The 15,759-nt window shown below is 38.7% G+C and overlaps 1 protein-coding gene across 1 annotated transcript in view; it reads right to left on the bottom strand.

Annotated features, from left to right (window-relative positions):
• Positions 1-15,759, bottom strand: part of MTAP (methylthioadenosine phosphorylase) — a 57,873-nt gene that overhangs the window by 3,254 nt on the left and 38,860 nt on the right. Inside the window, exons 5-7 of the mRNA XM_020976699.2 lie at positions 11,779-11,881; positions 5,258-5,497; positions 2,868-2,990 (exon numbers count right to left, since the gene is read on the bottom strand). Coding sequence (XP_020832358.1) covers positions 2,868-2,990; positions 5,258-5,497; positions 11,779-11,881 — 466 coding nt within the window. The remainder of the gene's footprint in view (positions 1-2,867; positions 2,991-5,257; positions 5,498-11,778; positions 11,882-15,759) is intronic.

The raw sequence follows: 15,759 nt of genomic DNA, 5'->3' as shown, positions 1-15,759 counted from the left end.
TGCTTCCCACCTTCAAACTGACAGTGTAGCCTCTATTCACTACTTATCTAGTTTCCAAGATCAGGAATACAACCAAAAGTCTAGTAGGAAGGTAGTGTGGTACAATAGGAATAGCACTGGATTTAGGGTCAGGATATGGTTTAAATCATTCTGTTACTTACGAGCTGTTTGATCATAGACAATTCAAATAACTTCCCCGGGCCTCAGTTTCCTCATCTATGAAATGAGAAGCTTGGGCTAAGTGATTGCTAAGATCCCTCCCAGTACTAAATTCCATGCACTTAGCCTTTTCCCCTCTCCAATCCTTTCTCTATATCAAGTGTCAAACAAAGTTAGGGCCAAATGCCCCAGCAACACTCCCTAATGTCCCCCAAACAAGATTAAAATGTAATTGGGAACTATTCAACAAAATTAAAAAAAAATACAATCAAACATAAGTAAGGTCCACAGGGAGACTTAACTATGGATTTAGTGGTCCATTGTCTCCCTTAGAGTTAGACAACAATGTTCTATATAATTTTTGTTATTGTTTGGTCACGACCAACTCTTCATGACCCCATCTGGGATTTTCTTGGCAAAGACTCTGGAGTGGTTTGTCATTTCCATCTCTAGTTCATTTTACAGATGAGGAAACCAGGCAAACAAGTGACCTGACAGAGCTGAACTCAAAAAGTATGTCTTCCTGGCTTTAGGCCCAGAACTCTACTGCACCACCTAGCTGCCCCCCTTCTACACAACTATTAAAACAATATTCCTAAAGCAGAGATCACTCTCTTGTTTGCTCCCCCTAGCCTTTAAGATCAAATGCAAACTGCACTATTTAGCATTTAAAACTCTTGATAATCTGGCTCTAGCCTATCTTTCCAAGCTGATTAAATAGTATTCTCCCTTTTACACTCTAGATACAAACAAACTGGACTAATTGTTCTTCTTGTATCTGTGACAATCTGCCTCCTACTTCTGACTTTACATGAGCTGCCTATAGCACTGAGAGGGTTAACTGCTTTGCCCAAGGTTACATAGTCTGTACATATTCTAGGCAGACTGGAACCCAGGTCTTCTGCTCTCTGTTCACCATACCTATAAAGCCTGTCAAGTGCATGCGGTAGGCACTTAATAAAGACAGAGTTTGGGGCAGCTAGGTGGCGCAATGATAGAGCACCGACCCTGAATTCAGGAGGATCCGAGTTCAAATCCAGCCTCAGATACAGAACACTTACTAGCTGTGTGACTCTGGGCAAGTCACTTAACCTCTAAGCAAAAAAAAAGAAAAGGAAAAGGAAAAAGAAAAAAAGGCAAAGTTTATTGCCATAAAATAATTTCAATACAAAGCAGAATTTGAAAGAGCAGAAATAGAGGAATAAAAGACTGTTAATTAAGAGAAGAGAGAGCTAGTTAAGGAGAGAAGAAAAAGCTTCATGGGGGAGGGGTGGATTGGCAGAAATGTTGGAGCTAGGGGGTAGGGAGAAGAGTGTTACCTCAATGCCTCATTAGTGGAATAAAAGTGCATAGGGCATGTTAAAAAAAATACAGCTCTATTGTACCATAAATCTGACCTAAACTAACATGCGGCTATAGTAAAAGTTTATTAAGCACTCAATTAGCAATTTTGCTTGTAAACTTTGCATTTAGAAGGGATTTTTGGAGAGATATGATCTGGCCTTTAAATAGATATAACCTAGGCCTTTAAAAAAACATTCCTCACAGCTATACTCTACTATAAGAGGTATTCACAAAACACTTTCGGTTGATGATGATGAAAATCTCTCCATTGAAAAGCATTTTTCTAAGTAAAACCTTAAAAAAAATTGTTCCTTATCACACCTTTTCAGGTTATTCAAAGCCATAAACTCAGCTTCTCAGAATGAATCACATCACAATTTCTGATCTTTCACGGAGTCTACTTCACTTTTTATACAGGTACTATTTGAACATGTTTTCCCTTTGTTACAATGCCAGGTTATTATTCTAGATTGCTTCTCAGAACTGCAAGTTTCCTATAAATTTGCTGCTACCGTGTCACAGAAGAGACCCTGTTTGGCAGAATCTTAGGTTGCCTCCTTGACCAAAACAAATAAAGATATATAACCAGCCTATGAGAGTATTGGATGCCTCCTGTGGATGATGTCTGCAAAGAGAGCATGCTAACACTATGTGATATCCAACTTTGATAGACTTAGCTCTTCTCAGCAACAGAATGATCTACAACAATTCCAAAAGACTCATGATGGAAAATACTGTCCATATCTAGAGAAAGAACTATATGGAGTCTGAACATGCAGATCAAAGCATACTATTTTCTTTTTTTCCCCTTTATTGTGGTTTTCCCCTTCTTTTCTGATTCTCCTTTTACAATATAACTAATGTGGAAATGTAAAATAAAAAGAAGAGAGCATACTCTGGGTTCTGCAGTATTTGAAAAGAACCATTCTAGCACAGTAACTCGTGTGTGTGTGTGTTGTGTGTGTGTGTGTGTGTGTGTGTGTATGAAGAATAGTATGCTCTCTTCTAACTGGTGAGGGAGACAAAAAACCAAGGAAATTTCACATAATCTTTCTCTCATAACAGTTATTATAAATGGAGATTTTTGATCAGGGTCATTTTGAGTTAAGTGGCCTCTAATATTTCCCTAACCCCAGATCTGTAAATTATATGAGGCAATACAACAGAACAATCTAGGCAAGAAAATACATATGAAGTGAAAAATGTGGGGAAAACAAAAAGGAGGGAATAGGAGTCTGAAGGGTGAAGACAAAAGTGGGGAAAGGAAGACCAAAGCTGAGGGAGAGGAAAAGGTTGACTGTAGTCAAGTAGCTGATCAGTCTATTATTTGTCTTCTGCTGCAAGTTCATTTTTAAGAGGCTTACTTTCATACTGCGAAGGGTTTCTGTCCATTCCATAGATCCAATCTGTGGTATTACAGTGAGAAGTAAACTGGTGGCCTTATTTGAATTTTCTTTTAGAGTCTTCATGACGTTATCAACTGAAACCTAGATAAAATGGAAGTAACATTAAAAGCCCTTATGTTTTTCAATTCACACTTTTACACCAACATGTTTCATGAAGAGACATCTTGGGTTATGTAAAACGACTTAAAAATATCACTGCATATACTAAGCATCTAATTTTCTAAAAGAGATAGGGGGCAATGGAAAAGAATGCTGGATTTGGAATCAGGGAACCCTCCATATTTAAATGTGGGATGGTCTATTTACTTCCTCTGTGACCCTGGATAAGTGACTTCTCTGGACCTCAGTTTCCCAAGGAGCTGGATGAGATAACCACTAAAGTTCCTTCCATGATTTAGGGTTATGGTCAGAATTAGAGTTAGGAACTTTTCATTTATCAAAAGAAAGCCCACTTTAGTTTTTAAATAGCTTTCAATTTCAAAGAAAAATGCAGTATCATAAGAACAAAAATTAGAAACTCTGAGAAAAGACACTCTTTTTACTCTGGGCAGAAGGAAATAAAAAAGGGAGTGAAGAGTCCCTGTTTTCCAATTCCTCTTCAACATGGCCAAAGAAACCATGTTTTAAACTATAGATAATAAAATTAAAAACAAAATAAAACAAATTATCACTGGGGCATGTGTGATTGTGGTTGACCTAACATAGGGATTCCTAAGTGGTCAGTTGGGGGTTGGGACCTCTGAATTGTGAAACTCTTGCTCTGCTTGTACCCTTGGGGCGAGTTATAGCCACAAAACAAATTCTGGAGGGATCTGACAGATCTATGTGTTTTCAACACAAAGAAATTCGCTCTCAGCACTTCCCCACATCTTATAAATTGTAAGGCTTCAGTTAAGGAACAAAAGGCAGGAGAAAGGCTAGCACCTGCAGTTTTTAAAATTAAATTTAGGCTTATTCATGGCTAAATCCAATTGCAATTTAAGTTACCACATGTCACTTTCTGAATTTCTACAAGTTCCACAGCCAACTTTTCTGACAAGCTATAAAAGCATTTTGGCAATGGAGTCCCTTCGATGCGTGTTTTCCAGGCCTTTTTTTCTTAGACATATCTATGAGAGTGCTTGGACATACAGGCATCATACAGGGGTGGTATGAATATCTTTTTATTGCACCCTCCCCTGAGTCCAAGCATCTCTCCTCATTTATATATTACGTGCCTGTACTCAAGCATACCGTCCATTCATGCTCTCTACCCTAGCATTATTTTCACCTTTCAGAAGTGATTTATCTTAGGAACCTGCATTCTCCCCGAGTCTTCCTGATGCCAGGCCCAGCGCTCTTGTCCACTGTGATACCTACTTACTAGCTATGTGATCATGAGCAAGTTACTTCACCTCTCTAAATTTCCTCATCTGAAAAATGAGAACAACAATACTAACTACCCCATAGGGCTGTTGTGAGGAAAGCGGTTTGTAAACTGTAAAGTACTTTGGGTCTGGTTATTTCTCCAGAGCAATCTGCAAGTATCACAGCCAGCAAAGAATAGAGATTGGTTGCCCTATTCTACCATCACATGGCTTTAGAAACAGAAGGGACTTTAGAGATCTCATCCAACCTCGACATTTTATAGATAAGGAAACTGAGCCCCAGACAGGTGAAGGCAAATCAGCCCAGGGTCACAGAGTTAATGACAGAGCTAGTTCTAAAGACTTTATTTTCTGATTTCTAGACCAGTGTTCTTTCCATTTCACCTGAATACTTTCCTACTTCTGAAAATGGCTTCCCAGTGAAGAACATTCAGATTTGAAATTTCCCATTAAGGGGCCAGTGACAGCTTGGGGTTAAACTGACCACTGTGAATTGTCCAGACCATGAATTATCTTCTTAAAAAGCAAAAATTATTAAGCCCCGCTCTTGGGGGGGGGGGGCGAGGTGGATGGGCAGAAGGAAAATAAACAAAAAGTTAATCGAAGGAAATTTCACACCAAACCTGAATTGTTGCCAAAAACTGTTTTGAGATTCTGAAAATGTAGACAGCTTTGCAATATAACTGATCATTTAGAAATGTTTGTCTTTTACTCCCCGCCAAAAACAAATCTCAAGATAAAAGTTTCCCCTAAAAACTGAAAAAGGGAAATTTTTCTACCATGTGGTGTTTCTGTAAACACCAAAAGCTAGTCTCATTTCCACTTTTCAAAAGCATATTTCGAAACATTGTGAAATCTAAGTTATTGTTTAAACACAAAACCAGTTCTAAGGAGCATAGAAAACTTTCTCTGAATGGACTTAGCTCTATTAAAATTTTTCACCAAAGAAGGGACTACTGTAAGCAGAGAGTTTCCACCCACCGCCTCCTCATGCTCTTTCCAGCAGTCATAATCTGTCGCCATAGCAATGGTTGCATAGCAAATTCCAGCTTCTCTGGCAAGCACCACCTCCGGAACTGTGGTCATGTTGATCAGATCTCCTCCCCAAACACGGAACATCAGGCTTTCTGCCCGAGAACTAAAACGAGGTCCCTCCACAGTCACCATTGTTCCCTTCGAGTGGCACCTGAGTCCAAGTTTCTTAGCAGTCTCTATAAGAACCTAAAAAGAACCAACAAACAAAAAACCCCAGAGCAATTTTATACATAACAAAAACACCTCTAGGTTTCTTAAAGGTACATCTAAAAGACAATGTGTCAATAATCTAGGGCAGTGGCTCTCAATCTTGCATGCTTTTGGCCTGTATGGGATGGAGTTGTCGGCCATGAGACCTTTCAAATCCCTATGTGCACCATGTATTTATCTTTGTTATTCTGTAACTTCTAATGTTAGAGAATTTCATGTGTGGGACTGTGAAATCTGACCTTAAAAAAAGATCCTTATATTTAAAAAATGGTTAGGAACTACTGACCTAGAAGTAAAAAATGAGTAGGGGAGGGAGAGTAGGATAGGAGAGGGGAGGAGGGGTGAAATCCAGCTTCACAACAGCATACTGAGTTCTAGTATGATGCATATGTAATTAAAGCATCATGTTGTAACAGGAGATGCTGTGATTTGGAATCGAAAACAAATTCAGGTTCTGTCATTGAGCAATTTATCATGTTGGGCAATTTGCTTAACCTATGGCCCTGACTTTCTCTCTCTTTAAAATGAAGAACTAGACGACTTCTAAAGTCCCAGTCCTTTCTAGTTCAAAATCTATGATCCTAAATTGTCAGTGGATACATGATTGAATTGTCCTAGTATATAATATCTGGATTAAATAGCCAAGCTCTGAATCTGAAACTACAAAAAAGTATCTGAATATTAGGTGATCTCTGTTATGATAGTTACTTCACAAAAGGGCTTGGAAGAAAGGAAACAAACATTTATCAAGTGCCTACTATGTGCCAGGCACTGCGCTAAGCAATTTACAGATATCTCATTTGGTCCTTCCAATAACTTTGGAAGGTAGGTGCTATTAGTTATCATCCCTATCATAGGGATGATATAATTTACAAACCACTTTCCTCACAACAGCCCTATGGGGTAGTTAGTATATATTTATATTTATATAGCTGAGGAAACAGAGAGAGACAGAGGTCAAATGACTTGCCCAGGGTCATGCAGCTAGCTAGTATCCTCTAGGACAAAGATGTCAAACTCAAATACAAACAGATCCCTATGGGTTACATACTGACTTAGAAAACCACAAAGGTTAACATTATCTACATTGAATTACATGTTTATTTTGTTAAACATTTCCTAATTACATTTTAATTTGGTTCCAGCCCTACTGAGATGCCACCTACGGCCAGGAATTTGACATCTGCTCTTGGAAATGAATGAGTAGAAAAGGAGGAGGTATCCTCTTGATCATGTAACAAGCAAGAGGGTTAAAAAATGGAAAGAAAGCCTGAATGGCACACTCATTGGTACACTTGAAACAATGCATCAAGACCTAGGGGTACATTCCCAACTCTTCAAAGTATTCATGAGAGGACATAGGCCTGTACAGGACACAAAGATATGGATGGGTTGCAATATGCACTCCTAAGCGGAATATCCAGACAGGGGAGACTATGGACCCAGTGAAGTATCTTTATGTCACATAAAGGGTACCTCTACATCCCTACCCTTTCCCCCTTTCAGAGGGCGAGGGGGTAGGAGAGCAAAAAGAAAGCAGGGTGAAAATTATTATAGCAGGTAGGGAGAATTCATGCAAGAACCTTATCAAGATGAGATCTTGAACAGCTCCTACCAAAATTCAAATGGAAAATGCAGTTGTGAAGCACAGAACTGGCCCCAGTTCAAGAAAATTTGGGTCTGTGACAGCCATAAATTCTAATATATTTTCAATTCTGCTGTTTTGAAAATCTAAAATAAAAACCAATTATCATTGGTTCAAAAATTAAAGCTCTGCCTGAATCTCATACCTGCTGGCATAAAACCTAAAAGTGGAAAGGAAAAACACACTCCAAGTTGCAGAAACTTTGAGAGAAAGCAAGTTAAAAAGCAAAATATTTTTTAAATTACTGATGACTGAGGGAAAAGGTTCAATGATCCAAACCAAAATCTAACCAGTTAACCAGCATCTTGAATCTCAACAGCTGTATGACATTTGTGGGACTAAGGTTTTCTTTTGGTCACCTTAATAAAGAAAAGAAAGGAAGTGTGTTCCTACTGTGTGCCAGGCACTGATTTAAGTGCTTTACAAGCATTATCTCATTTGATCTTCACAACAATCATAAGAGTTGGTGTTATTATCCTCATTTTACAGATGAGGAATCTAAGGCAGATAGTGGTGACATGACTTTCCCAGGGTCACACAATAACTGTCTGAGACTTGAACCCAGGCAGGTCCCTCTTGACTCCAGGTCCAGCACTCCAACACCTAGCTGTCTGAGTGTCCTAACAGCAGTCCTGATATCCAAATTTCTATGAACTATGGAAGCAACATTGGATCATTATACTAAATGTGTCACAGCTCAGAATAATTTTGCCCAGATAATATTTAAAATGTCTACAGGGAAAGATAACTTAAGGGCATGGGTTTTCCAAGCTGAAGTTGGAGAAGAAGTGATGCGTATTTAAAAAATTTCGAGTTCATGCTTCTAAATTCTTCATCATCATCATCTGGGATTTATATACTGCTTTAAAGTTTGAAAAGCATTTTATATATATTACCTTATCCGATTTTCACAATTCTGTTAGGTAGATGCCATTATTTTTCTCATTTTATAGATGAAATTGAGGTTCGAAGAGAGGTTAAATCACTTGCCCAGGGTCACACAGTTAGTAAGTATCTTGAGGAAGGATACGAATTCAGATTTTCCTGACACCGAGTCTCTAATAGTCCACTCCCTGTGACATCTGGTTGCCGCAATCATTTTGAGGTTATTATTAAAGCTCTATTACACTTAGCCTTGTCCTCAAGGAGCTTTACAATATAATGGGGGAGAGAGAATGTTCAAATATATACAAAGCAAGAGAAGTAGGAAATAAGTAACAGAAGGAAGGCACAAAAATTAAGAGGGGTGGGGAAAGGCTTCCAGGAAAAGATGAGCTTTTAGTTGGGATTTAAAGGAAGGCAGGAAAATCAATAGGTGGTGTTGAGGACAGAGGTCATTTCAGGCATGGGGGACAGCCAGAAAGAAGGATTGTCTTGTTTGTGGAATAGCCAGGAGGCCAATGTCATTGGACTGAAGACAACATGTCAGGAAATAAGGGGTAAATACTGGAAAAGTAAGAGGAAGTCAGATTACAAAAGGCTTTGAATGCCAAGCAGAACATTCTGTATTTGATCCTGAAGGCAATAGGAGTAGAGTTTATTGAGTGGGGGAGTGATATGGCTAGACCTGCACTTCAGGAAAATCATTTTATAGTGGCTGATATAGAAGATGAATTGGAATGAGGAGAGACTTGAGGCAGGCAGATCCTCCTCCAGCAGGCTACTGCAGTAATCAAAGGGTCAGGTGATAAGGGCCTGCACTAGAATGGTGGCAGTGTCAGAGAAGAGGGCATATAGGAAAGATGTTACAGAAGTGAAATCAAAAGGCCACGGCAACAGCTTGGATACAGGTAGTAAGAGATAGTGAGGAGTCGAGGTCTAGAGGTTGTAAATTTGAGGGATTAGGAAGATAGAATTGACCTCTACAGTAATTGGAAAGGTGAAGGAGAGCTATCAAGTTTAAGATGTCTACTGGACATCAGTTAGAGATGCAAGATCAGGGATCAGTAGAGAGATTGGGACAGAATAGGTAGATCTGAGAATCATCAGCATAGAGATTGTAATTAAATCCACAAGAATTGATGAGATTACAAAGTGAAAAAGCATAGAGGGAGAAGAAAGAGGGTCCAGGACAGAACCCATGAGGGACACCTATGATTAGAGAGTATGACCTGGAAAAAGAATAGTTGGCCTACAAAAAAACTAAACCAAAGACTAGATAGTTGCCATTTTCATTTCATAGTGCAATATAACTGACTCAGCCTACTGAATTTCAAGCTTCCTGCCCAGTCCTTTGTGTGGTCTCATGAGGATCAATCTATAGATAAATGATCAAATTTTCACTCACACATAAGTTTGCACTTAACTATATCTTTCTATGTGTATGTATGAATATGTATATTTACATTATATATGTAATATACAATGTATAGACATGTGAATAAATAAAACATTTATTAAGTGCTATGTGCAAGGAACTAGAAATACAAATAGAAAAGTCAGATAGTCCCTGCTCTCAAGAAGCTCACATTCTAATGGAGAAAACAACATACAAACACAGAAGGTTCTAGCTGCAAGTCAGAAGGAAAGGTCTGTCCTTCTTAGGGCGAAGCACCAAAGGAGATGGCAATGCCTCTTTTAAAATGTCATTTCCACTGAAAACTTTATATCAGTTTGCAGTAAGTTGGGTTTGGTGATCTTGCTGATTATGCCTTCTTGGAGTCACTCTGGCTCTTTAAAAGCTAATATTAAGGGACACTGTGGATGCTCAGAACTATACCGCACACCCAGACTCTGTACCCCCAGCACAGGCCAAATCTCTTTTGGTCCCCGTTCTATCCTCACTTAGTAACTAAGGTAAGAGCCGTGCCTGTGTCTCTATCTGGTTCATGACAAGCTGGCACCCAGCCAAGAAAACCCTCTAACTCAATCCCCTGGAAACCCAGCATTTGAGCATTCCTCCAAATCCAGTGTCCAATGCTGCTGGACTGCTCCCTACTCCCTGCTCACCTCACTCCTCCCTGCAATAAAAACACGCTGCTGTGTCAAGCCTCTGCCTGATATATCCCTTAGCATCAACAAATGAAGCTGTTGCCATGGCCTTTTTATTTCACTTCTGTAACATCTTTCCTATATGCCCTCTTCTCTGACACTGCCACCATTCTAGTGCGGGCCCTTATCACCTGACCCTTTGATTACTACAGTAGCCTGCTGGAGGAGGATCTGGCTGCCTCAAGTCTCAACTGTTTCCTTTCTGTGGTGAGCACCAGTAATCAGGCTAGGGCCACCTCAGGCATGAGTTGGAACCAGGTCTGTGACCAAGTTCCCTCAGCAGCCACCTATCCAATCAACTGGTTTGAGCTGTAGTAGAAAACTGAACAACATGATCCCCAGACAAGGCTTCCTTGGGGAACAGAACACGTTCTTCATGTTGAACTACTGACAGTGCCAAGGCCTTTGGTGGCAAAAACTTTATATGCACATATGTATATATACACTAGTCCCCACCATGTTCCCTAAAGTGATTTAGAGGCTTAGCTCCTTGCCTGTATCAGCTACACTAATTCAGTAATGCCTTGTATGTTTTGAACTCCCACACGCCCTTCTCCTAATTCCACTCTTTATATTCCAATTCTGAAAAGGAAACTCAATATGTTCAATATTTCCTTGACGGAGTACTGCTAGGTAAACAAGGCAGGCAGACACGAATTCCTGAATGTATGGACAGAACTGTGGATGCAAGATCTTGCAATGCATATACATATTTTTATATAATTTAAACAGTGGTCTCAAAACCAGAACTTTTAGGATGATCTCTTGGACTGCAGGGAAAAAAATGTTAGAACTCCTATTTATATATGAATCAATAATAATAATGATGATGTTACTGATGTTGAAATCAACAACAAAAATAATGAGAACTAGCATTTATATAGTGCCTGCTAAGTGCTTTACAGTATTATTCCACTTAATACTTGCAACATCTGGAGGTAGATGCTATTATTACCCCCATTTTATAGTAGAGGAAACTGAAGTAAACAGAGGTGAAATGACTTGCCCACGGTTACATAAGCTAGAAAGTGGCTGAAGCTGGATTTGAACTCAGGTTTTCCTTTTATCTGCTACTCCACCAAGACGCCAATTGATACTGACACCCTCATTAATGTTATGTACAATACAATAAGTATCATGAGGGAAGAAGAGTGCCAGAATGTGGAGGGGTTAAGAGTAACACCTTCATGTGCACATTTGCTTTCAACATATTGCAAGGTATTATAGTTTATAAGGTGTCCAGGAAAATGGATTCACAGATCACAATATTATCTAGTTTTAATGAAACTAACCCTCGCAAAATGGACAGGAGGCTTAGAGAGATTACTGTAAAGAAGCAATTTTGGATACATTCTGAGGTGTTTGCCAATCAGGGATCTGAAACCTTCAAGGGAAATAGAGCTACTTTTATGTCTACGAACAAAAGATGTACTTCTTTTGATGTACGTTTGGGAAGATGCATGTGGAACAGTGAAGGTGAAAAGGGAACAAAAGCCTAATCAACAGGAGTCACCAAATCAACTTCGAAAATCAGTGAGGTGACAAATGTCTTTTCCCCCTACCACATGACTGAAGTCTGTACATCACAAACTTGGATTGGGTTTTCAGGTACTCTACTAACCTCTCTGGTTTTAGAGCAAAATGGCTCAGCCATTGGAATGTGACACACTCCTCCAGAGCAGGCATGGCTTCCATCATAGAAGGTTTGAGGTCTTTTGGTTGTCCTATAGAAATAAAATGAAAAGGAAACCACAATCAAATTGCAATTATTCAGCTACCGAGGTGTCAAAGTATGGATTACACAGACCCTCAGTTTCTTCACTTCCTCTTATGGTTTGCCTCCCTGTTAGCCTTCTCATTAGCAATTCATAAGTTAGAATTGATTTTTTTTAAAAGCATAGTTTCTGGCCTAATGGAAGAGAGAAGTTTGATGCCAGCAGCTGTAAGATGAGTCTCATAATATTTATGTGGATTTCAGTTTGTTATTCCCAAGTCCCAATGCCGCAGCTAATAAAGAGGAAGTTAAAAACCATATCCTTAGCTGGATCTAGAAAGCTTGTTTAAAGAAACATCTCTGATGCTCCTTGAAATAACTGACTTCTTGAATCACAAAATATCATATGTCTCTTAGTCCCTTCCCCCCAGTGATAATCAAAAGCAAGTCCACTCATATTCATGTTTTGGAGATCTACTAATGCTTGAATTCATAAGTGAGTCAGGAAACAGGACTATCTGATCTTTCCTTTGGGTTATGGAGAAACTGAAATCAGCATTTAAAATAGCTGCTGCAAAGTAAAACATCATTTAATTTCCTGTTCCCAAGGTGTGGGACACTAAAAGAATGGTTTTTCCTGATCCAAAGCTCAAAAGGAAGATTTGCCTACCAGAAATAATGCATTATTGCCATTTAATCACATACCAAAACAGTGACTTAAGCTTAAACCAAGAGTGCAATTGAAGTTAAAAGAATAGAGATTTTCTTCTGGCCAGCAAATCTCCCAGCCCCCATGCTGTCTTGGGGCACTTTAAAGGGAAAGTTGTAACAATCTCAAAACAATCCCAGAAGCAGCTGAAAAAATGAGGTACAAAAATACCTAATTTTAAGATACATACCAATAATTCTTCCACTTATAGGTCACTAATCTATGGCACTGCTTCACAATCCCACAAAACAAGGGTCCAAGGTTATATTCCTAGGTATGCCTATAGTTGTAAAAATATTACTTTAAAAATCCTTGGTAGTGAGGCAACGGTGGCACAGTGGATAGAGCACTGGCCCCGGATTTAGGAGGGCCTGAGTTCAAATCCGGCCTCAGATACATAACACTTGCTAGCTGTGTGGCCCTGGGCAAGTGACTTAACCCCATTGCCTAACAGCACCCCTCCCAAACAAAAAATCTGTAAAAGTCAAATCTGGAAGACAGTCATTAAAATACTGTCTGATATATAGGAATTTTATGGTAAAGTAAGCACAGACAGATACAAGAAATTCAGAGGAAACGAGAGAAAATTTGCACCAGAAGATGCAGAATAAAATAAGTAGAAGCAAGAGAAGAGTTGTCTCCAATTACTACTAATTAAATGAAAAGACTATCTAACGGCAGTCAAACTCTGAGCACTGAAAAACTACTCAAGGTTCCAGAGATAATGAACCACACCAAGGAAAAGTGGAAGACAACCAGGATGGCACATAATTGGTACATATGGTTGCTCCATTAGAAGCTTCTTACTTAATTGCCTTTCTTTTTAACAAAGGAGAGTTAACTCTGGGAATGGGGGTTAAAATGTCTCTAATGTAAAGACAAAAGCTGCCAATTGAATTTAATTTTTTAAAATAAACAGCATCAGACATCAATATAGACTACAACTTACATTAATTTCTATACATAATATATAACACTTCAGTTTCTCCCTCTAATGTGCCCATTGGGATTCTCCGTCCATTCATTCTCATTCACTTTCCCTCATATGATCACATTCAGCAATGTACACCAACCATTCTTCTGGTTCTGGCTTTCCTTCCATTTTTATATTTCATAAAGGTCTTTCCAACTTTTCTATGAAAAGTTGTGTTCTGAGTCCCAAATGACTGAATTAAAAAGAAACCTTCAAAATACAACTTGTAAGTCAAGAGCTTAGAATGTGGCAAAACCATAAAGAACACAAAAAAAGCCCACGATCGAATAATATGCTTCAAAACAATAGACATGTCCCAAACAAGACATACAAGGAATATAACTCAAGCTCACTGGCAAAATAGAACAATTGTCTATGTTAAAAAGACTTGTACAAAATAATTCTCTACCATATTTTTTCCCTTATAACACACATAAATTTAGCAAATGTAAGTTCAGTTTTGTTTTGTTTTTTTTCTGGTGAGGAATTGGGGTTAAGTAACTTGCCCAGAGTCACACAACTAGTTAAGTATTATTTGTCTGAGGCCAGATTTGAACTCAGGTCCTCCTGACTCCAGGGCCACTGCTCTAAACACTGTACCACCTAGCTGCCCCATGCTCAGTTTTACAAAACAACAATTTCTTCTAACAAACATTATTTACTAGAGATAAAGAAAACAGCAACATAAATAGAAAGAGCAGCAACAGCTAAATAACCAAAACTAAGTGTTGTGAAATTATAAATACCACCTACGCCTGGCCCCACAAGATAAATATGAAGTGAACAGACACTATGGGTGTGGACACTGCATATAATATCAAACATCAGATAAAGCGGTTAGTTTTGCTTATCTGTCTTACCGGTTTTTTTCCTCTATGGGATGGAGAAGAATATGTTATGAAATGTAGTAATATAAAAGCAAATGATATAAATAAAAATAATTTTAAAAAAACTTTAGAGATACTTCTTTACTGAAGAGAAAGGAAGAAATATTACTTCAAAAATGTCTGTTGCTCACAAATCCTTAAGATTATATATACTATATATATGGCTTCTAAACAAACTAAGAAATTTTACAAATATTTTTAAATGTGGAAATTTATTTTGAGTATACTTTATGACAATACACAAGCCAAACAAATTCAGGTCTCAATCCTAATAAAAAGTGAATTATTAGTCAACTGGAAGAAAGATATTTTCTAAAATTTCTTGAGGGCCTATCCACTAAATTTGAGTCAAATGGATGGGCAGGTTCTAGCCAACACCACTTTGGCCTTTTTATACGCCCCCTATTGTTTCCTCCTCTGCTCTGGTTTTATGTCTTTCTTTTCCCATTTCCTGAGGGTACTTTCTCAGTGAAGGAGCAGCAAAGCTAGGAAAAAACCTCTAATTTGGGATAAAGATGGAAGAAAGGTTGAAGAAAAGAAAAGCAGAGTTGAGCTAGGTGCCATTAAGGAATTTTCAGCAGAAAAAGATGAAGTACATTTCAGAAAGGTCTTTCCACTCATTCTCATACTCTACTGTGTTTCCACTAACCTTGATACTATACATGTTTCTTTTCTAATCTTTAGCTAGAAAAACTGCTAAAGGCACTTATGATTCAGCTCCATTTGGAGGGTGGGGGAAGGAGGAGAGAAGGCAAGTCACTCAGAATCGAGGTGCAGCTCTGAGAAGGTAAGAATTAAGTTGCCAGAGGGAGAAATAATTGGAGGGCAGGCTGGGCCAGAGGAACCGAAGGAAAGTTAAAGAGATAATTCTTCTCCTTCACAGTATTTCCCAGAAGAGGAGGGAACTCTCCTCTTCTGCAGCTATCCCAATAATGAAGCTTGAAAAAACTACCCTATAGATATAGTACTGACTGAATACTAATATGGAAAGGTATTGCTCCAAACAGGATCTTGGACAAGCAATAACTGCAGAATGCGAAATAAGAAAATCAGTCACATGGCTTAGGGATGTCTAAATGAAGAAGAGAAGACTTAGGAAGTGGTCTTCAAATGACTGTTCTGCTGGCGCCAAAGGAATGGAAAATACAGAGTGGTAAATACAGGATTAATATAAGGAAAACCTTGCTAAGTAATAGTTACCCTTTGAAAATACTTCCAATTTACCCTGTATAGAGCTTATATGTTGTTTGTGTGTTGTTTAGACTGTGAGCTCTCTGATGGCGGGAACTGCTTCAGCCTTTCTTCATATCCCCAGAGCT

Source organism: Phascolarctos cinereus, unplaced genomic scaffold (assembly GCF_003287225.1).
Source record: "Phascolarctos cinereus isolate Bilbo 61053 unplaced genomic scaffold, phaCin_HiC Scaffold_4;HRSCAF=312, whole genome shotgun sequence".
In the NCBI taxonomy this organism is placed as follows: Eukaryota; Metazoa; Chordata; class Mammalia; order Diprotodontia; family Phascolarctidae; genus Phascolarctos; species Phascolarctos cinereus.
The sequence above is the reverse complement of the archived record's forward strand: the minus strand, read 5'-3'. Positions and strand labels throughout refer to the sequence as shown.